We start from the raw sequence: 22548 nt of genomic DNA, 5'->3' as shown, positions 1-22548 counted from the left end.
TTTGCGTCGTACTGCGGAGTACAGATGTTGGCAAAGAGGAGAAAAAGGAGCGGCATGCACTTATGCTATCTTTGGATGTGTACTTGTTTCCTCACTGCTTTGTACACAAGTGTTTTTGCACTCGCACGAGCGCGTCTCCTTCCCCTCTCTCTCCTCCTCAGACAGGTGATTAATAAACATTAAACAATCCCTCTCTCCTGAACACACCGGAATCTAAAGGGACGAGCAGCATATGTTCGCCTGCAGGCAGAGAGAAATGCAGAGCAGCCCTGCTGAGTGTCAGAGAGACGAGAGATGAAGGGAGGGAGGGGGTCACGGTGAGGGGGAAGCGGGGAATTGACACTCAGGATGGGTACGTGTGTGCGCTCATGTGAGTGAGAGCCGGCAGGGGGGCAGGTATGGAGATGGAGGCCCCTGAGCAGACGAAGAAAGGTAGAGTGACAGATGGGGTGAGAGGAGACAGAAGCGGGGGAAGAGAAGAGCCTAGCAACTGTTTAGCCGCGTTAGCCGACTGTAGTGATTGCCGAGCCCCCGGGGGTTAGTGGTCAGGACTGTTTTATCTCAGAGGTAATTCTGCCGGATTTGCCACTGTGTCACATTGAGGTTTCTGTTTGGGTTAATGTCACCCTGCCTTTAGCAAATGGGGCTAGAAATTTCAAACATCCCCCTGGGTGTTCAATTTGTATCACGCTAATTTTGTAATCACGGCAGGTTTGTACCATGCCAACAAGTCCATTTATGCAAAGCAAAAACCTGCTAGTTGTGTATAAAAAGTGGTGGGGGTTTTTTTCATCAGGAAGTCATTCTCAGCATCAAGCGGTTGAATTCAGTTGTTGGTTTAATAATATATTACATTTACATTGCAATATGGCAATAAGAATAACAGTAACATTGATAATAAACATACAACATGAAGTACAAAATGACATTTTCAAATTCGTTTGTCAATACCTAATTACTTTTACGCCCCCATCCTTAATTGTCCGTGCCATCTTTTGATTGGTTTAGGGGCCCGATCTCCAGAGAGCACCGTGTAGGGCCCTGTATAAGTCAGTCATGGGGATCTATTGGGAGCTTGTGGTCCGCATGCAGCACGAAGCATCGTGGCATTTCCTCTTTCTCTGGAGATCTTGGATTTCATCAGAGACGAATGCAATCGGTTCGTACAGGCGCGAAACGGTGGGGTGAACGCACACGTTCGTACACATAAATACACTCATACGCTCCTAAAAGTGAGGGAGGTAGTGTCTCTCTCCTGATTGTTCATTTGCGGTGCTTGAGTTCCTTGTCGTGGTGGCTTTTTCCTCCTCCCTCTCCTTTATCCAGCAGTTTTAGGGCCTCTAGCAAGTAACTCTGGAAGGCCGACAGGGCGGCGCAGATGGCAGGTGTGCCGAAACCGTGGGTGAGGAGGCTGAAGTGGGTCAGGCTGCTTTGCACCCCGGGCTCCAGGCAGGGGGTGGGGCGACTGGCACCCAACGGCGACCTGTCCTGTGACATCAGGTCCATAAACTCCTTGCAAATCTCCCTGAAGACATGAAATGAGAGGTGAGCGCGAGTATGCCAAGCAAAACATGTAAATAAACAGTTATTATTGGCTTGCAAGAACAAACTGATAAATTGAGGAGAAAATGTGTTCACTCATAACACTGAAAGTAGTTCTTAGTTATTTTACTAAAGTTTGTGTCAGGGTTTTTCAAACTGGGGCACCCAGAGGGTGCTGAGGGTTAAAAAAAATTACACCATTTCATTTAAAAAATTGTCAAAAATGTGGAGAGAATTCTGCTGGCGAAATATTATTAGATACTTTACAACCCCCAAGTTAAAATCTACTCAGATGGGCGAGAATGGAAGTGGTCTTATATAGCAAAGTGGAAGGATTTGGAGATCTCTCAGCTTGCTATACCACTGCAATCAGTATTTGGTAACAAAATCTTATATTAACAGTATTCTAAAAGTTTAAATCAGTGGACTAAAGTTCCCCTCAGAGTCTGGTTTAAAGAATGCAAATCAACATTACTTGTAAGACAATCTATACTAAAATGGGTTGCTTTCGACCCTGACTTTAAACCAGCAAGGGCTGATGGGAGGTTTCAGCTCTGGTATAGGCTTGGCATCACCTTTTTTAGTTCAATTTTGTCAAAGGGAGAATTAGATAGCTTTCAGGAGATTTCTGATACATATGGTCTGGAAAAACTAGATTTTTTCAGGTACTTACAAGTTAGGACTTATTTTAATAAAGAGATAAGATACATGGAGAAGCATGATACCAATTTAATTGATCTGTTCATTGATATGTATAAAAATAAAGACAATAGGAAACTTGTCTCAAAACTATATCTAGCTATTCAGTCCATTAAGAAACATTCAACAAATAAGGTTAGATTAAAATGGGAGAAAGAATCCGGTCTAAGCATCTCAGGGGAAGACTGGCTGAATATCTGTTCTGTACAGGCTACTTCTACCAGCTCGGGTATGTGGAGAGAATTCTGCTGGCGAAATATTATTAGATACTTTGCAACCCCCAAGTTAAAATCTATTCAGATTGGCGAGAATGGAAGTGGTCTGTGTTGGAGGAAATGTGGGGAACAGTTGGCAGATCATTTTCATGTATTCTGGAGCTACCCAGCCATTCAGTCATATTGGCAGGAGGTAATACACAAGTAATACATATAATTTTCGGTGAGGGAATTGATTGCTCTTTTCTACAAATTATCTGGGCAATTTAGCAGCTCATTTGATGAAGAAAGATAAATACCTTTTAAAGATATTATTAGCAGCCAGTAAGAAAGCTGTAACAAGAAAGTGGCTACAATTAGAACCTCCAACAAAGACTGAATGGCTGGACATTGTGAACAGTGTCCGAAACATGGAGAGGATGACGTTCGCATTAAACTTAAGGATGGATAAATACTTACAGTATTGGGAAAAATGGATTGTGTTTATGACTCTATGACACGGCTATTGTCTGCTGTATCATCTGAGAAATACTTCCATCAATATGTTTATGTAAGAATGTATAGGTGACCAAATGACTGTTCTGTTGTTTAGATGTGATTGTATGTTGTTGTTGTTTTTTCTAAAAGATAAAAAAAAAGGTCAAAAATCATGAGATCAATCAAATTTTTTCTTCTATTGACCTCCCTAGTTTTATGCTTTTCTTTGGGTTTATTTTAAACATAAAAATATTTGGTAAAAATTCTCAGATTTTACATATTACATACATATATACAGTATACATACATTTTTTTAGCCCATAGAGTCCCTTTTTATAATATAAAGCCAGCCATATATTTTATAGTATAAAGACTTAAGACTCATTTATTGTTATTACATTATTATTTTATTATGTTAAAAAAATATGTAATATATTTACATACAAATCATATATATACAAACACACACACATTTATAGTGTGCGTATGTAAAACAATTTTTAAATGTGTGTTTATCTCTCTCTCTCTCTCTCTATATATATATATATATATATATATATATATATACATATATATACATATATAGTAAAAAAAAATTGTTTGTATATGTATGCATGTATTTATAAAACATAAAATCTGGAAAGTATTTACTGAATATTTTAATTATTGTTAGTTTTTGTTTAGGAAAATATGAAGAATTGCATAAAACTAGGGTGGTTGATAGAATAAAATTATTGTGATTGACCACTGCATGGACAAAAGAAGATTTTTAACTTTAGCAACCTCGTGGGACCCACTGGACCCCAGTTTGCAAACCCCTTATACAGACTTTAGTAAAATAACTGAGAACTACTTTGTTACATTTGTGAACAATGCCTGGTTTAAATATGAACTATACCTGAGTGCTTCAGGTTTATTTCACGGTTCAAAGAACCGATACATTTAAGTATATCTACGCCATTCAAACGTCTTTATTATGATTGAAATGACTCATTCCTTTTGAGTAAGTAGAAGTGATTGAACCGCTTGAAGATCTTGTCAGATCTAGTACTCACTTGGTGGCCAGCAGCATACTGCGTCGTGTGGGCAGCTGATCTGAGTCGGTTTGTCTGCACAGATACTCTGCTGTGGCCCGGGCGGGGAACTCGGTCTCGCACACGTACCCGAAGTCCCGTGCGAGATGAACCGCCTCACCTGAGAAGAGAGCGTGAAGATTGAAAAATGGAACTTGAATGTGCTGACTGAAAGCTTGAGGTGATAATAGGCTCTCGAACGTTTAAAAATTACTTCTTAGGCACTTATAATTTTAAGTTAACACTCGTTGGAAGATTATTGCTTCACATTGACATTAACATCTACGTTCTCGCCATAAGTGACTGATAATGTAGTGTGTGTGCTGTGTTTGGGACAATTACTGCAGCAAGTACGAGGCGGTGTCTCAGCAGTAGACGTAATCTGATAATGTGTATGGGTCTGGTTTTTATTCAACGTTTCAGTACCTTCCACCAGTGCTGTGAGGAGTGTGACGTTGGCTGCCTTTCGCCGACCGGCAGGCAGGTTGAGGCCGATCTTCTCCAGACGTTCTCGCAGACAGCGACCTCCGTTTTTTGACTTGGCTCTGAAGGAGAACAGGTAGAAAATATTAACACCTCAGATTCCTCCAAGACATCTGCTGTTCTTCTTTCTCCATCCCTTCTATTCACCTGCGCAGGACTCCTCCGAGCAGCGAGGCGTTGAGGCACTCAGGTGGGGCCAGGCGTCTCTGCACTTCTCCAACTGTGACCTTGTACTTAGAGGTGGAGCTGAGGAGCGACAAGCGGCCCGGGACAGAGCAGAAAACCTCTGCGGGGTTGGACACACCACCCAGACCCAGGGCTTCTTTAGTGAGGGACAAGGCAGAGACCGCTGAGCCATTTAGCTTTGATGGGACCGGAACTGTAAGAAGAAACAGAAAGCAGTTTAGGGTATGTGTTCTAGAATTACCACAGTGGAGTGAAATCTTACTTTAAAGAATGTGATGATTTATAAAAATGTGATAATTTGTGCTATTGGATTTGCCCCTCTGTTCTAAAAACCTTTTTAAGACGCTCTCCCACAGGTTGACATCTGTTGTCTCAGTGAGACTGTGTTTAATTTCTGTTTCTCACTCTTATTTTCAAATGGGTGTTGCATCTCCATTGGGGGAAAGCTTTATTCCATCTGTTGTGCACACAGTCGTTTTCACTTGTTGTGTTTGTAATTAAAGTTTTCTGGCTCCTTAAAAATCTGACTTTTAAATGAACCCAACGATTACTGTGTCGAAAATAACACAATGTAATTATATAGCAAACATAAAACAGAAAATTAGGCTGTTATGTATTAACCCATTTTAAAGCAGACATTGTATAAAGATTTTTCCCCATTGAACCAAGGCACAAAACAGAATGAGACATAAACCTCCATTCAAACTCTAATAATGATTAGTGTTCTGGGAAGAACAGACTACCATTGGCTTTTAATTGGAGCTCAAGTATTTTTGTTACATCATTCCTAAAAACCTTCATTTGTTTTCATAAGATTAGCCTGTATGCAGATGCTTGATCGAGCATTTGCTTATGCCACATCTGTGTGGGCTGGATTTTCAAGCACACTTCAATAGAACTAGACAAAATGCAGAGTATGCATGTATTAGGAAAATCGAATGAATGATTCAAAACGTGGAGGGTTGGGGGGAACATTCTGGCTAAGAAAAAACAGCCCAGGGTGGCTCGGTTTACCTGGCTCGGTTGGTCTGTTGGCTGGTTTTAGAGAGATTTGGGCACCTTTAGCATGATCGGGCTAAGAGACCAGGTAAGCAACAGCTTTGCCAAGCTAGGAGACCATCTAAACTAACTCCAGCGTTAGTTTACCCAAATAAACCATGGTTTTATTATAGCACTATTTGTTTAACCACTGTTTTACTACAAATACCATGGCTAAACTGGTTAGTGTAGCAAAACCAATTTGTAGTTACCATGGTTTAACTATATTTTTGGTTTTATTTGTAGTAAAACCATGGTTAATTTTCATAAGGGTACACTCTAAAAAATGCTGGGCTGTTTCAACCCAACTTTGGGTCAAATATGGACTAACCCAACTTTTGGATTAAAAATGTAATGGGTTAGTCCATACATGACCCAAAGTTGGGTTGAAACAACACCTCCCCCATATCCCTTCAAAAGAACTCAACAAAACATTTAAGTAGCCTCACAAAGTTCAAAAATTTGTTTGTGCTAAAAACTCACAAAAGCTCAAAGTCGCGTTTGTTTGAGGTAGGCCTACGTTTTAGTTTTATGTGAGTATCGGCCGATTTCTCATCAAAAAAAAAAATGCAGTTATTTTCACATTATTATAAAGAACACATCGACAATATTAAGTGCAAAAATTAAGTAGCTAGGCCTTCTTTAAGCTTGTTAGAGGGCAATTAGAAAACTACTGACAGAAATGATTTTAAAAATCGGCTGTTCTGAAAATATTTGTAGCTATAATTCACATTATTCAAGTGTAGTAATCACCCATCCTCCAAAAAGTGAAGTCGAATGCTGAATGTTTATGAAGTGATAGGCTTCTTCATATGCCACAGCTATCACTGAGCTCCCGTGTGTAGCAGCGCTTCACAAATAACACACTGTGTTACTGTTTATATTATCTATATCCCTTATTGTAGAGGTAAAATGCGCTGTAGTATTGGCCTTCTCCTCTTCGTGGGCGGTGTGTGCGTCTTCGCTACGCCCTGCTGTGCAGCGCTGATTTGCGGACACAAACGAGCTCTGAGCGCGCGGCTGAGGTGCTGGAAGCATCTCACATAAGCTGTGAGAGAAGATCCGTTTATTCTTGTAGGCTTTAGTTTATTCTCGACGCAGAAATCTCCCTACACCCATGAGTACATAATTGATCCATTCTGTTGCTCGGTAAATACGCGAGATTTCATAGAGCACTAAATCTATGCAATAAATCTAAAATAAATGCATAAGTAATGGATGAAAATATGCCGTACTGCACTGCAGAAAGTGATTTCAGAAGCTATCCTCATTAACTATCCACTGCATTTTTTTAATGGTAAGTGGAAAGGAATAGTGATGCTCTGAATCCTTCATAACTTTATTATCTGCTCTCTTCCTCCATTTCGCCTTTCTGTAATCCCCCTCTTTCTCTCATATGACCATGAACAGTTCATTAACAGCACCTGCCTTAAGGGTGAAGGCAGAGGCAGAGTGCTACAGGATTTCTTGACTTCAAATGAAATTGCAGAGCTGAATTATTGTGTGTGTGTGTGTGTGCTTGACTGAATCCTTTATGGTGTCTGAGCAGCACATAAAATCTTTTTTTTTTCTTCTAGCTGGAGAGGTCGCCCCCCTCTTCTTTATATGCATCAGAGGTACAGACTCTCACCTTTCTTGATAACAGAATGGTCCAGGATCCCCAAAGCGGATGCCTCCTCCATACCCTGTTAAAACCGAATAGCATAACACTATTACTTCACTTAATTTAAACTTTCTTAATGGTTGAATAGTTATTGAAAATGTTTGAAAAACACTTGCAATTATTTATTTTCTTAACTATTTAAATTATTAGGATGATGATAATGGTAAAAGATATTCCTGATTAAATTAATATGTTAATTTTATCTGTATAATTATAATCAAAAACTGGTGATAAGACCACACTGAATACTGTTGTATAAGTAATTTAACTTAAATAATGTATTTATAAATATTTGCTTTTATATTTTGTATTACTATATGTTCTTTAATTTAAACTATATTTGATTAAATCTGCATGTGACATCATGAAATCTCTCATTCCTTCCACTTGTTTATATATATATATATATAAACAAGTGGAAGGAATGAGAGATATATATATAAACAAGTGGAAGGAATGAGAGATTTCATGATGTCACATGCACCAGCAATATCATTTACATAATTTATTTTCTCCTCAGAAATAAAAGGGGAAACGTTTGTAATGAGACGACGACTTTGCTTTTCTCTATTGTATTGTAACATGAAAGCAATGCATGAATAAAACAATACAGACAACTTTGACAATTAACATCAGATATTTGTCCATTTAAAGTCGCAGGAATGACCAAGTAAAAAAATAGTATTTACGCTTATTTGTAGCTTTATGTATGGCAAATTAAACTATCAGGCTTGTTCCCGTCTAACTCAGTTCTCGGAAATGCTTCGTATGATCAAAGGGAGTCCAGTTGTTTGTTGAATAAATGTCCGAGGAAACCGATTGGATGCGATGTAAGTTTCCTATGACAGACAGACACGAACTCATTCTGCACCTGCCCACTACTGTTGTTTTCTCTACTGAAAGAGTGAAAGAACAAGCCATCATGCAGCTCGAGCCGAAAATCAAACGAAATAAAAGCAGATTTTTAAGAATCTTATGAGGAATGGTCAGTTTAATGGATAACTCTTTAATTAGTGGCACTGACGTTTACCATCCTCTAGGATGGGTTTAAAGAAGCTTATTTTTAAAAGATAAATTATAGTGGGTTTAAACTGTAGCCTATTTTTTTGACCTTTTTATGGCTAATATCATTTTTAAAAATTATTTTTTTGTAGTCTATATTTATTTCTTTATTTAAAGTAATACCTTTGCATCATGATTTGCTTTATTATGTGTCATTACCATACCGTTCTTCTGGAGACTTTTAATTGAGAAAAAACACATTTTTACTTTTCTACGAAATGAATTGACCGTTAACTTTTAAGTCCAAGGCTTATCCAACTTTTCTCTGAGAAATGTCATTACCATCTCACATCATTACCATTGCACATGATATCTAAAATCTAAACCCTCAAACATTAGAACCTAAATCCACTTTTGCAGCAGATATTAACATTTTTAAAGTTTTCTTTTTTAAAGATCAAGCAGTCAGAAGAGCCCATTGAAGAATCACGCACGTTTTTACATTTACGGGTTTTCTTAATTTTAGGAGCAGTGTTTTTTTTTTAATATTATTATTTTTTGGGCTTGTAATCTTTTAAATTACGTTTTAAAATTATATGTAAAATATTTATCTGTTTTCGACAACGTTATGCACTAAAACTATTTTATCTTATTCTTTAGTAAGGAAAAACTGTTTCATTATATATTTATAGCTATAAAATGCATTTTCACACAAACACACTAGAAGGGTCATCACGGAAGAAATATCACTTTAAAGCACTCATGCGTAAAACAAGATTATAAAAGAAATAGTTTTTTAGGAAAATATTTACATTTCCGTTTGATGTAATGCACATGTATAAACATTTATCATTAATTTGGAACACGTCACAGGCACTCTTATTTAAATAAGTAGCCTAACAAAACAGAAAAACAAATTATGTTATGAACTGTGTAGTTTACATTTGATGAAAAACAGCTGTAAAATCTGTAAAAACATTCGTGAAATTTTAAAAACAATATCAATGCTTTCATGTTTGATTGAGCATGATTCTTGCTCACTATTTCGCATTACCTAATGTTTGTTATAGGCTACAGAAAAATTAATAACAAAACTAAATAAATATAAAAGTGATTAAACTCACCTGAATGTCATCCAGACCGTGATGACCCACTGCGTGCATTCCCAGAGGACCTTCACCGAGCGCCGCTGCTCCTTCACCCAGTCCATGATGGAGCAGCCGCGGAACGCCCGGATACTCCCGCCGCGGATCTAAGCTCAGAGCGCGGTGTGACTGCGACAGAAGCCCCGCGTCCTCTGAGCGCGAGCGCTGAGAGTGCCACGCTGCCTGCTGGTGCTGATGGAGGCAATTGATGGACGTATAGGGGTCCGGTAAATGCGGGTATCCGGTGTCTTGACTCTGGGAATAAGACAGTGAGGACTGGGGGTATGGAGGTGGAAAGTAGGGCGGCTGGAAGTCGGACGCCGGAGTGTGGCAGAGCGGGGGAGCCGAGGAATACGCTGCTTGGTTCAGCGAAGAGAGCTGCGAGAGTCGCCCGCTCGGAGAGGAGCTGGACAGTCCGTCCGCACGGTCCTGTGGGTAAAAATCAGTTTCATGAAAATCCATCATGACTTCTATGGTTCCGCCATATAGCCAATGAAAGTGACTGGCAATAAACTTATAAAGAAAAGATCACATTGTAAACGTAAAGTGTTTTTTTTTTTAATCATGTCATAATTGATGCGGATCCCTTTATCCACCCATTTATTTTGTTACAATTACTTCTGTAATTTCTATTGATGTTGTTAGAGTTTCGATTTTCTTCATCAGTAATTAAAATCAAAGTGCAATGATGAGCATCTTGGATATTTAAGATAGCAATTGTTTTTACATTTTTATATAGGGTTGATTTTTTTATATATAGGCTATACAGTATAAGCAGCATAATTAGGCCTTTTTGTTAATTATGAGCTGTGTGTAAATACAGTTATTGTTATTAGAATAATTTATTGAATTTACATGTAATGTGTGTAACGGTTATGTCAAGTCTTAGGAAAGATAACTGCAGATTCTATATTAATTAATTAATTAATTAATTTTTAATTTTATTTTCTGGGTATTAAATTAATGGTTGTTAATCGTACTAGCCTATATTCGTTAAAATCATACTAATTAAAAATGCTAATAGCTTAACAAACGTTCCAGAAATATTCCAGAGCATTTTTCTGTGCCAGGTGTTTTAATGATACCCATGTTTTAAACAATCAGGACTGATAGACATAACCTACAATAGATACAATTAATGCTGCTTTACAGGATTACAGGCACAGAAAAACACGTAGGCCTAATAATTTTGCTTTTTGTTCCTCTATAATTTTCCTTGCTATTTTCCAGTTTCTCGGATATTTTTAGTAAAAAACTAATTTAAACTACTGAAACCCTGTAACTAATGAACGTGACAGCATCTTTCATTTCTACTTTTGGAGATAGGCTACTCATTTTATTTTTATTAATTTATTTAACATTTTCTTTCTTTACATTGGTTTGTTTTATTATTATATTTCCATTTACTATTAGATTTTTTTTTCTTCTAGGGCAAAAAAAAAAAAAAAAAACCGCCATCGCATGTGATAAAAACAAATCAAACCGAAGTTTCTGTCTTGCCTTTTTCAGCCACCGAGTTTAATGATTCTCTTTGTTGAAACGCAAGATATAGCTTTCAAGTCACTGTAAGACAAAGACTAGTCTGTTATCTCCGTTTAGACCAATGGCAGCATGTGACATTTGCAATGAAACACTCCAACACACTTTTGCGCATCCATATTCTGCGCACACTTAATACCATTGACCCCGATTACGCTCGCTCGTCTGCGCTTTCATCTATACACTCATCGTAGCTGATATCACATGACAATCATCTCGACGATGAGCCCAACAGATCAAAAGAACTTTGCATCAGTTTAACTCACCATGGTCGAGTAGGTGTGGACTAACATCTGGACACAAGAGCTCCAATATGCCTTTTACGCGTTGACTTTTACAGCCTCCTTAAAGCCTAGCAGTCAATAAAACCCCGGGATCTCGACCCATTAACTAGACAGTCCCAGTGATGTTCTCCTCTCTGGATGATGCTCTATATCAGACTGCCCCTGTTAATCACACCCGAGCGCTCTTATAGCGCTACACTATGGGGGGAGGGGTTGGGTAGACCACCTTAAAGGGACATTAATTAATTCCTCTAAATTAATTAATTCTCTTAATTCATTTGAAAAATCCTTCTTCTTTTTTATTATTACGTTTTCTTGCAGGATAAAAGTTTATTAAACGTTATGACTATTTGAAAATGTCCACGGTTTATGTATTTAGCTTATAATTAATTGTTATTTCTAGAAACATCACAAAACATAATGATAATAACCCTGAAGGTTAGGTTCTTAGACTATTTTTTATGTTTTATTTTTTCTACAAGTCCTACCAGCGAAACTGAATTTTAGAAAATAAATCACATTGTTTCTAAATGCGAAGAGTAGGCCTATAGATACTTTTTTTTTTTTTAACCAAGTGACAATCTAACTCTAGTAGTTCTAAATATACAACAAAAACTTTGTTTTCACTGAAAAAAATAAATTTCACATTTCTCTGAAGTAGGTTTGCTAAAGTTGAAACACTAATAATATTGAACTGAAGCCTACCTGTAAGCAGTAAGGTTCTGTCTTGGTCCGTGATTTCCACAACATGTTTCTGGATTAAGTTGTCGTCCTTTGTTGAATTCAAGACGGGAGAGAACAGACTATGTGCCCTGCGAGATGAACGATGAGAGAGAGGTACCGGAGAGACACGGGAGTTTTATTGACAAAAAGAGACAAGAGTTGAGAGAGAGAGAGAGAGAGAGAGAGAGAGAGAGAGAGAGGGAGAAAAGAGACGTATGCTGATGGGCGGAGGATAAACTTGGGTAGACAAAAGTGGGGGCAAATGGGATCCTGATTTTGGATGACATGGCGCACTGAGGAAAGTTTGTTTTCATTTCAACATTTTTTACGATACCCAAATGCTTTAGCTATTCAGAATGTTTTTGGTAATTTTACTGTCAAACTAATATTCTAGCATCGTCATATTTTATAGTTGTTGAATAAACAATGTCCACAATAAACCTTATCCAAAAGTCATCTTTATAAAAAGATTTGAACTCTGTTATCTGGTTAAGGGCATTTTTAACTTATGTCAGGTCGACACATGTTGTCTGTCACCTGTTCTACATGTTGGAATTTTATAGAATTTATTGCAGGATGTTTTGTATGTTAGGCTACGTTTTTGCTATTTCATTTATTGTTTTGTTTCACATTCTCCATGATTTCTGGACATGTACCATGATAACGAATGGCATGTTTTTTTTGTATATATGTTTGAAAACAAAATTTGTTTTTAATCAAGTTAATCATTGTGCCCGAAGATGCTGTCGAGGTAGGCAGCTTACTATGTTTGCAGACACAGCCGCAAACAGGCAGTACTGACATCAGGGAGAACTCCTGATTTCTTAAGCATTAGTAGTTATAAAGGTCCACAAAAGCAAGTGACTACTAATTTGCTGAAAGCTGGACACGACAGATTAGCCTATGCGTTATTTCAAGTCGCGAGAGCAGTGTTTTTCGTTTCGTTTTAAAACTATAGGTTTGTAATTACAAAATGCCACTTTTCAAACCACAGAACCGTGAAAGTGAACTGCAAAAAATCTCAAATTAAAAACCTAAGAGAAATGGTGATTGTAACCCAAAATGTTTATGACAGATAATATGTCCATGTTTTCTAACAACTGTTCTTGTGCAAACACTTATGGCATGCTGTGAATTTGATTATGACAGTTTGTAACTAAATCATTCCTTGGCTGTTTGTGAATAACTATAGCTTGCTGTAAGGCTGCCACCTAGTGGACATACTACCACACAACACTGGCAGGTCAGTGCAACAGATACATTTCATATTACATAAATGCACCTGCCAAATGAATCCGTTTCAAAGCAGTGAATTCCAGGTACTTTTTATCAGAATGTGCTTCCTAAGAATCAGACTTTATGCATAAAATAATAAATCACTTCAAAAGCAGAAATATTTTTATTCAACATTCTTGTTTATACTTTGGCCACAGAGTGTATTACAAATCAGTTGCATACTTAATATGCCAAACAGACAAATATGACAACATAATAAGTGCTTTATCTGTCTTATTAAATATGTATTTGAGAAATTCTACTCCACCAATATTCTGCTAAGCTGTGGCAGACCCTGAAGAGATCCACAGCTTACACTCTTGACCAGCTCACTAATGTCCTTGCGACACACCGGGCATTGCTTGGCAATGGCACACAGGACTTCCTCGAGAGCATCCTGTGAAGGTTGGTCTGGGAGACGTCCACTGGATCCTAGCAGAGTGAAGATGTTCTGCAGCCATCCTTCATCTCTGATCAGGGTGGTTATCCAGGGCTGAGCTCGAACACAACCGCCCAAAGCCTGCAAACTGAGCCTCCAGAGCTCTCCAGCCTCCTCCCAGTGTTCCTCCCAGAGAGCGCTGATCCGTGCCGGTTTAGAAGCCTGTCCGGACTGCACAGCACTCAGGAGAAAAGACAGAACTGAGGAGAAGAAACGCCGCTGGCCTAATTCTACAGGGTCTGCAAAGATTCAAGACACCCATTATTAAGCAGCAACAATAAACATATCCTGATTTTTTTTACATTTAGATTGCCTTTGCTGTCATCTAACGCACACTTAAAGGGATATTTCACCCAAAAATGAAAATTGTTGCTGATAGCCACTGACTCTCATAGTATTTTTCCCCCTATACTATTGAAGTCAAGGGCTACCAGCAACTGTTTGTGTACCAGCATTCTTCTACACTATTCATTCTGACAAAATGGGTCACATGAGGGTGACAAAATTTACATTTTTGGCTGAACTATCCCTTTAAAGTTACTTTTTCTAAACATGAATAATTTAGTAACACTGTTAAAATGTAAACTTGTGGCATTTAAATTAATTGTAGTTTTTTGTTTGTAATTTATTAAGATAATCATATCTGCTCTTATTGTAAATGTTTCATCAGTGGACATTATTCCCAAGACAAAATCGGTCATCATAACTTGCTCTGCCTCTGAAAACCCTTTCTTATTCAGTGATGTGTTATTTTACCATCACTGACATACTATTATAGCTTTTATAAATATATAAATATTTTTAAATAGACTTTATTTTTATATTTTCAGGTTAGAAATTTTCATAATTTGTTTTCTTTTTTTAAATATATAGTTTTGATTTATTACTGCAACAAACTAAATGAGAATGAGAAATTTGCCTTTTTTATTTTCTGTTTCAGTAAATTATTATTTTATTTAAGTAATGGAAATGATTTTTTTTGGGTTAAGTTTAGTTTAGATAATAATAACCCTGCCAGGCACTTATTTTCTTTTTATTTCTTTTTATGAAATTCATCATTAAGATACACATCCTATAAAATGGTATATCCTACTAACCAATTCGTATCATTTCAAGCCAGTAGTACCTGTGGAAGTTGACTTCAGCCTGGCAATCATGAGACCCAAAGTGCAACAGTTTGCTGCTAAGACCAAGAGGCGTGGCTTATGGAGAAGAACAGGCAGTGCTTCACTCAGCATGCTCTCCAGAGCAACGAAACAAGGATCCTTCCTGAGAGAGCGCAATGGAGCAGTGAATCAAGTCATGGTTAAGGAATAACTTATCCTGTATGTGAGTGAAGATCTGTGTGTACCTGACTCGTTCTGGCTCTGTGATGGCAAAGTTTAGTAAAGCAGAACACGCCGTTTCCAGACTGGGGTCTCGGGTCACCGTTTTCCCGCTCTGACCTCTCAAAGACGCCCAACCTTGACTCAGAAAATCCACAAGCAAGGCTGGAGTATCCAGAGAGAGAAGAACCTGCCTTGGCCCATCTTCAGCGGAGAGGTGGCACAGAGATGGGAGAAGATATCTAAGAAAGAGCAGGAACATATATACACTTAAACAGACAGCATAAGATCTCAAAAAATTCTAAAATAAATTAATATATACATATTTTGCAGATTTTATTTTATTACTTCCCATGACCTTTTCAGGATTGTGGGAACTTTTTATTAAAAAAGCCATAGTAATGTCTTACCTAAGAGCAGCTTCTCTGCTCCAGGTCCCATCTTGTGAACTGTTGCTGATGGACATCTTTGACATCCAATCAGCAAGTCCCTTGCCTTTTCCCCCTCCCTTGAAGTGACTTTTAGCATAGCCGATGAGAAAAGGCAAGAGGTCAATGACTTCTTCCTTCAGACATGAGGTTTCCTCAGCAAGCCATGCACAGAGGGAGCGAAAAGTGGCGAACAGAAATGGATCATCATAGCTGGTCTGCTCCACCTAAATGGGGAAACAGTGAGTAACAGTTTATAATTCTAAGTATTCCAAGTATTTTCCCATTTAATTCAAGTTCTTCAAACAGACTTCTAACAATACATACAAGTTTGGGGTCAGTATGATTTTTTCTAAAGAAAACTTTTATTCAGCAAGGACGTGTTAAATCGATCAAATTATTTCTACGTCTATTTCAAATAAATGCTGTTCTTTTTAACTCTCTATTCATCAAATAATCCTGAAAAAAAAAAGTTTCCACAAAAAAATATGAAACAGCTTTACAGTTTTCAACATTAACATTAACTGGAGATGTTTCTTGAGCACCGATTTAGCTTAACAGAATTATTTCTGAAAGATCTTCAGGACACTGAATACTGGAGTAATGATCAGTTTTGCCATCGCTGGTCTGCTCCACCTAAATGGGGAAACAGTGAGTAACAGTTTATAATTCTAAGTATTCCAAGTATTTTCCCATTTAATTCAAGTTCTTCAAACAGACTTCTAACAATACATACAAGTTTGGGGTCAGTATGATTTTTTCTAAAGAAAACTTTTATTCAGCAAGGACGTGTTAAATCGATCAAATTATTTCTACGTCTATTTCAAATAAATGCTGTTCTTTTTAACTCTCTATTCATCAAATAATCCTGAAAAAAAAAAGTTTCCACAAAAAAATATGAAACAGCTTTACAGTTTTCAACATTAACATTAATTGGAGATGTTTCTTGAGCACCGATTTAGCTTAACAGAATTATTTCTGAAAGATCTTCAGGACACTAAATACTGGAGTAATGATCAGTTTTGCCATCACGGAAAGAAATTACATTTCAAAATAGTTATTTTAAAATTGTAATACTATTTCACAATATTCCTGTTTTTACTGTATTTCTGACCAAATAAATGCAGCCCTGGTGAGCACAAAAGATTCTTCAGAAACATTCTTACCGACCACAAACTTTTGAACCGTAAAACAGTGATGCATATGTTTAACACTTGCATTCTCACCTGTTTCAGATAGTACATTTCAGCTGAGAATGCCTCCTCTAGAGCTCCTAGGACCTGTCTGCTCTGCTGAAGACTCAGGCCAGTGATAGCTGTCTGTATCTGAGCAGGGTGTGAAACAGCCCCTTGGCTACAGGCTTGTTCCATAGCCGCCTCCATGATGCGATAGCAGGCAGTAAGTATGTGCTGCAGCTGGGGGGAGATTTCGGTACCCGGCGGCTCTTCTAGACCCATCCTCACCTCCACACATGCCCGGTTCACCAGCAAGCAACAGAATTTAGGAGGTCCCGTTGACTCCCATCCATACAGGTCCAGAAGGCAGGCAGATACTACCAAAACCGAGCCTAAATGCTCTTGACTGAGCTTGCCCTGAATCAAAGGCTGCAGCGAAGCCCATAGATTACCCACAATCTCCTTAAGCACCAGGCTTTCCGACTCGACCCCGGGTGGAGGAAGAAATGGCGGTATTTGAGAGCACATCTCTAACCTGTCCTGATCTGACACCCGGCAGAAGTTTTGGGAAACGTTTTGCAACAGCAAGAGCAGATCAGATGAGTGTTTAGCCCAAGCCTGTGGTCTTATACTAGATGACAACAGATGTCCCAACAGCGGAAGTCCTTTTTCATGGCTGAGAGTTTGTTTTTTGAGTACGGCTCTACATAGAGCCAGAACAGCACCACGGGTGAGAAGCTGCTCGAGGCCTTGCGGTAAAACACATACAGCATTTAAAACCTGATAGCAGTCACAAGCCAAAGCCTCGTCCAAGGTAGACGTACTAGAAGTGGTCTGGGAATCTGTAGCACTTCCAGTTTGAGATCCAGAACCACTCTGGGCTTCATTCCCAAGTGTTTTTGTCTGTTTATCTGTCCAGTTGGGTCCGTTCTCCAGTATGCTCAGGATCAGAGGGACTGTGCTGAGAAGTTGTGGATGAGCAACCATGCTTGCGTCTGTGCTGAGAGCAGCCAATAGAGCAGTGCCCAGAGAGATCAACTCCTCTGGGGGCAACCCGGAGCTGTCGTCACCCCGAAATGCTGTAACCAGAAGGCGTGCGGGAAGATTTAAACCTACCGCTTCAAAAATCCGATGTAGAGTCCCGGTATCCAGCTGTCCTGCTGGACACAACCTTGTGATCTAAATGCAAGAGAAAACAATGAGCAATGCAATATATGTTTTCGGTATAGTGTGGATGAAGAGGATAAGCTGTTGTTTACCAGGAGAAGTGCTGCTAAAATGTGGCTGTCATTCTTGGCATGAGTGAGAGCATGTAGACAGCGCTCCAGAACCTCTCTCTGAGACGGAGACAGGCCACTGGGGTCAGAACTGCTCCCTTCTGCTGCATTTGGCTCCGTACTGGGTGGATGCTGCAGGGTAGGGACTTCCTCTGGGCTGAGATGACACCCATTCTCTGCCATCTTCTGGGCCAACCTGTAAACAACCATCAGATATTCATTCATGCATCAGAAGTTAACTTCTTTAGATACTAGTCCAAATGTATGCATATAATGCCTGGTGTGTAATTAACTTACTGGTCGTGCTTCAATATGTTAGATTCAGGACTGAAAAAATGTCTAAGGCATAATCAGGTCAGCAGGTTAACAGGTTTAAGAGTTCACGTCAGGTTAAATCACACAGCTGTGAAGTAAATGACTGTTGTTTAATGTTTTATAATTGTATTGTAAAGAACTAACGTTAAGATGTTAAGAGTTTACATAACTAAACATACTTAACTAAACATACTTTAAAACCATATTCAACACATATAAATGTCTTAAACTACGTAGACTAGTGTAAATCAAATTTAAAAAGCCATAAATATATACCATATGCAATGAACAAACCTGGAGCTAGGCAGGATTCTCGCACACACGTTGAAGCTACGTGGAAACGGAAAAACTCGAGAGACATAATGAGAGAAGTCGATTTCAAAATAATAGTCTTCGGTAAACGAAAGAAAAACAGCAATGCGGTGTGTGCGACGGATTTTGCGAATAATATTGAGAACTATGTTTTTTTTTTTAGAAATAAAAAGTCTTAATATCTGTGTATGTGCGCATTTGGAATGAAATAACACAAATATGATCCCAGACTGTGAAAACAAGAGGGTTTTTATTGTATTAAGCACGTTGAGCAATGTACCTGTATACGCAAATAACTCAAAAACAAAGTAATAAATAGTAAAGCAAGGTAAATTACATTAGGCACATGAATACTTAGAGTGCAAATATTAATATTATGTTATATTGTAATATAAATATTAACATTAATAATACCAAAATCTAAAATTAATTAATAATAAATTAATAAAATTAAATAAAACACTAAAAAGATAAAAAAATACTGATTTAATATAGTAAATGAATAATTGTATTAATAAGATATAAATAATACCAATACAATATACTATTAATAATTATAATATTAATATTATACTATAAAACAAACATTAATAGAACCCAAAATATTAAACCTAAAACAAATGAATTCATTAATAAATAAATAATGCTTTGCTTTGCTTTTCCTGACTGGAATTACAAGTACCTCTATGTAACACAGGAAACAGGAAATGATGAAACAGGTAATGGCTAATGCTCCTCTGTTTGAAATCAAGTGTGAGCGAGTGGAGTAGTCCCGCATTTATTTAGCAATTATTACTGTTATCCACCAGAAGTAAACTACTTACGGACCAGGAGCAACACTATACAATAACAATAAGCGCAGTGAGTTTCTACACAAAACCCGTACTCCGAGCTTGAGCGCGAAATTCAATGCTCCGTCCATTCAGTCTCAACCATTAATAAATAGACAAACGGTCCCACTTTTTTTGTTTAGCTGACTCAATGAATGATCTCTGTTTTTAGATGTCTGCTCCACTCCCGCAGAAGGGACTTGGTCCGGGTATGCCTGTCATGCCCCCTCAGCAGCAGCAGCAGCCGCAGACACACATGCCTCCTGGTCTTTCGCAGCCCGGGATGCCCCCACAAGGTGCCCTGCGGGAAATTTCTCCCGTTTACCTGTGCCGCATCGGTCAGGAGACTGTCCAGGACATCGTCACACGCACTATGGAGATCTTCCAGATCGCACGGGCCACTCAGGTGAGTTTGCGTCCGCGATTTTTAAATATACAGGGAATCGAAGAACGCTAGTGCACAGTAGGCTACTAGTAGCTAGTCATTCCTAGTTGCTTCATTATGAAATAATGGTCCAAGTGCAACATTTGATCAAATCAACAGATGCAATTATGCTATAGTACTATTTTTTTTTCAGCGTTTGGATAAGGAAATAGAAATGTTAAAAGTTCAAACTATGCAACAAATGTCATATTTTGATTATTAATATCAATATCTCTTATAATCAGAGCAGCATTTAAAAATCACATGCACTACAATTCAAACACACTAATATCTAATAAAATGAAAAGTCTGGTTGTGTTTCTTCTAGCTTCCCAACGGTGTGACACAGAGTCAGGCAGCATATCAGGACCGCTTTGGGAAGCTGCAGGAGCATCTGCGTCAGCTGACACTGCTCTTCCGTAAGCTGCGTCTGCTATATGAACGCTGTGTAGAAATGACACCTGACTTCCAGGAGTCTCCAGCTGAGGTGAGTCTCATCCATGTTTATTGATGCACAATACAGCCTCTTCTGTTTGTTCATGTGGCCTTTTGATAAACGCAGCCCTTTTCCTAGTTAAATATTTAATGGTCATTTCACTTATTCTGAAATACCCTCTTAGGTCACAATTGACATTTATTTAAAAAAAAGCATTTTTAGATATTTTAGATGTTATTTTGTGTGTAAGGAATGTATTGTATTTAGAAATAGACTTTTTATTTTGTAGTTTAACCCTGTGTAAAGCCTGACATATGAAATAATAATCATAGAAAATTCTTTTGAACCTTTAGATGAAATATAAAAAAAAAACTAGTGCTGGGCAACGATTAATCGCATTCAAAATAAAAGTTTTTGTGTACATAATATATGTGTGTGCTGTGTAGATTTATTATATACTGTATGTGTGTGTCTTTATATATACATAATAAATATACACAGCGCACACACATATATTATGTACACAAAAACGTTTATTTTGGATGCGATGAATCGCGATTAATCATTGCCCAGCACCAAAATAAACAAAACAAAAAAATGTTTTGTATCATATTTGATACATAAGGCTTTTATGGCTCATAAAGTATGAAATAATGAGAATATGGAGCTCATTCTCAATTTGGTGCAGTTGCTGGTATTTATATGGCTAAAAAGTAAGATGAAATTTTGATAGCATGTAATGTAAATCAGTGAGATCTTTATAGCAGAATAACAGACTACTTATTAACATGAATTGATCATAAAGGGTTTAGATGAGCAAAATGCCAAAGTCATTGATACCATTTAATACAATGATAGAGGTGAGTATGAACATGATTTGAGATTACATGTCATGCTTGGCTGAATTCATTACAATACTGTACATTATGAAATTAATGTTGTTAAAACATTTTTTAAACAATAGCAAATTAAGCAGCTAGGCTTACTTGGCCTCATATCGTCTCATATAGTCAGACTGCAAGACTAAAATAGATTTACATGTGAATTTACTTGCATGTATTATGTCAATTGAATAAACAACTTCCTTACAGGAGTTTATGCGGATGTATTAAAAACTTGTATTAAAGCTTGCAACAATATTTAAAGCTGCAGTCCGTAACTTTTGGCACTCTAGCGGTTAATAAACAGAACTGCGTGCATCTTGTGGAAGAACATTGTAACCGGAGCTACTTCTCTCTGTTTATGTCTATAACGAATCACGCAGGTACTGGGCTGCTCCGCAGCAGTACCTACCCGAACCAGTCTGAAATAGTCCGAATATAAACACTTATTATAGGTGTACCGTAGTGATTCAGGACAAGCCAAAAACACGGTTTGGAAAATGGATTCATGGTGCACTCGCTTATTATATAAATTTTGTAAATTTTGAACACAAAAAAGTTACGGACTGCAGCTTTAACTTACCAGCGACCACCCACAGCAATAAAGCAACAAAGTTTCATTTCATGCTATTAGAGGTAGATGTTATGTATCATTAGCTGCTATACTCAATATTAAGAATGGTGTGGAAAAACAATTAATCTTTCAAGAATCCTGTTTCCATCAGGGCAGCGTGAACAAGTGTTTTGAAATCCATTGTGGGCTGCAAGAGCTGTGAATCAAGTCAGATCTTTGCTGAATAAATCAAGCATTTGCTAAATAAATATTATACCTCGGTGCTGTTACTACTTTTGATATTGAGACCAAGCTCTAAAATAGGTTTTGTTGTTTTCCTTTTTGTGGTAATTTTTATATATATATACTACAGTAGGGCCTGTAGTAAGTCTGAGACTGCATTGAAAATATGGGAAACGTTTTTGAAACATTTTAAGAGACAATGCATATTTTTTTGAAAAATGTACTGTTAAAATTAGAATTAAATTTCAGGAGACCGTTATTATTATTACAGATATCATTTCAATAATGTGTTTTCTTCCATCCTTCCAGCTGGTTCCTTATGTGGGGGAAGAGACGACACCTGTGAGAGTGGAGCCGTGCAGCCCAGCTGTTATTCAGGAGAGACAGGAGGTTCTAGAGGTTTGTTTCATTGTTTGTTTCATTGTTTCATATCTCTGAACATACTATTACACTGCAGTATATACCTACAAGATATTATGCTCTTTTATTTGGGTGAAAAAACACCCATATAACTATGGGCAGAGGGTGAACCAACTCTGGATGAGAAGTGTGTGTGTGTATATATA

The 22548-nt window shown here is 37.8% G+C and overlaps 3 protein-coding genes across 8 annotated transcripts in view; 1 reads left to right on the top strand and 2 right to left on the bottom strand.

Moving 5' to 3' along the window:
* Positions 1-789: 789 nt before the first annotated feature.
* On the bottom strand, positions 790-12166 carry tfap2e (transcription factor AP-2 epsilon). Of its 2 annotated transcripts, none has more exons than XM_016441955.1 (7): positions 12052-12166; positions 9503-9952; positions 7344-7398; positions 4637-4868; positions 4433-4551; positions 3989-4127; positions 790-1525 (listed from the first exon to the last, which is right to left on the bottom strand). In XM_016441955.1, the coding sequence occupies exons 1-7, from the start codon at positions 12094-12096 to the stop codon at positions 1264-1266; spliced, it is 1302 nt and encodes a 433-aa protein (XP_016297441.1). In that variant the 5' UTR covers positions 12097-12166; the 3' UTR covers positions 790-1263. The 2 variants fall into 2 exon arrangements, with proteins under 2 accessions (XP_016297441.1, XP_016297442.1); XM_016441956.1 differs by lacking the exon at positions 12052-12166 and adding an exon at positions 11329-11485.
* Positions 12167-13449: 1283 nt separating this feature from the next.
* LOC107654732 (neurochondrin-like) lies at positions 13450-18666 on the bottom strand. Of its 4 annotated transcripts, none has more exons than XM_016441951.1 (8): positions 18598-18663; positions 18286-18391; positions 17971-18184; positions 16763-17890; positions 15519-15763; positions 15135-15350; positions 14910-15052; positions 13450-14022 (listed from the first exon to the last, which is right to left on the bottom strand). In XM_016441951.1, exons 3-8 carry the CDS (start codon positions 18169-18171, stop codon positions 13604-13606), a joined length of 2352 nt encoding a protein of 783 aa, XP_016297437.1. In that variant the 5' UTR covers positions 18172-18184; positions 18286-18391; positions 18598-18663; the 3' UTR covers positions 13450-13603. The 4 variants fall into 4 exon arrangements, with proteins under 4 accessions (XP_016297437.1, XP_016297438.1, XP_016297439.1 ...); XM_016441952.1 differs by having other exon boundaries at positions 18580-18627; XM_016441953.1 differs by lacking the exon at positions 18286-18391 and having other exon boundaries at positions 18598-18666.
* A 630-nt stretch (positions 18667-19296) lies between these two features.
* The window catches only part of LOC107654731 (mediator of RNA polymerase II transcription subunit 30-like), a 6812-nt gene continuing 3560 nt past the window's right edge, over positions 19297-22548 (top strand). The window contains exons 1-4 of one of the 2 annotated variants that reach the window (XM_016441949.1): positions 19297-19334; positions 19618-19851; positions 20198-20356; positions 22292-22381. In XM_016441949.1, the coding sequence (XP_016297435.1) occupies positions 19323-19334; positions 19618-19851; positions 20198-20356; positions 22292-22381 (495 nt within the window). In that variant the 5' untranslated portion in view covers positions 19297-19322. The other variant, XM_016441950.1, reaches the window with a different exon arrangement.

The sequence above is a fragment of the Sinocyclocheilus anshuiensis genome, unplaced genomic scaffold, assembly GCF_001515605.1.
Source record: "Sinocyclocheilus anshuiensis isolate Anshui unplaced genomic scaffold, SAMN03320099.WGS_v1.1 scaffold195, whole genome shotgun sequence".
Classification (NCBI taxonomy): Eukaryota; Metazoa; Chordata; class Actinopteri; order Cypriniformes; family Cyprinidae; genus Sinocyclocheilus; species Sinocyclocheilus anshuiensis.
Note: the sequence above shows the minus strand (reverse complement) of the source record. Positions and strands in the feature narration are given on the sequence as shown.

Excerpts from the sequence above, each read along its gene's own strand:
- tfap2e (XM_016441955.1), bottom strand. The coding sequence starts at position 12,096 with ATGTTGTGGAAATCACGGACCAAGACAGAACCTTACTGCTTACAG. Across the intron at positions 4,869-7,343 it reads CCATTCTGTTATCAAGAAAG|TTCCGGTCCCATCAAAGCTA; the intron begins GTGAGAGTCTGT and ends TTCTTCTTACAG. Across the intron at positions 4,128-4,432 it reads CCTCACAGCACTGGTGGAAG|GTGAGGCGGTTCATCTCGCA; the intron begins GTACTGAAACGT and ends CTCTCTTCTCAG.
- LOC107654732 (XM_016441953.1), bottom strand. The coding sequence starts at position 18,171 with ATGGCAGAGAATGGGTGTCATCTCAGCCCAGAGGAAGTCCCTACCCTG. Across the intron at positions 15,764-16,762 it reads AAATGTACTATCTGAAACAG|GTGGAGCAGACCAGCTATGA; the intron begins GTGAGAATGCAA and ends TTCCCCATTTAG. Across the intron at positions 14,023-14,909 it reads GCTGAAGTCAACTTCCACAG|ACCCTGTAGAATTAGGCCAG; the intron begins GTACTACTGGCT and ends GAATCTTTGCAG.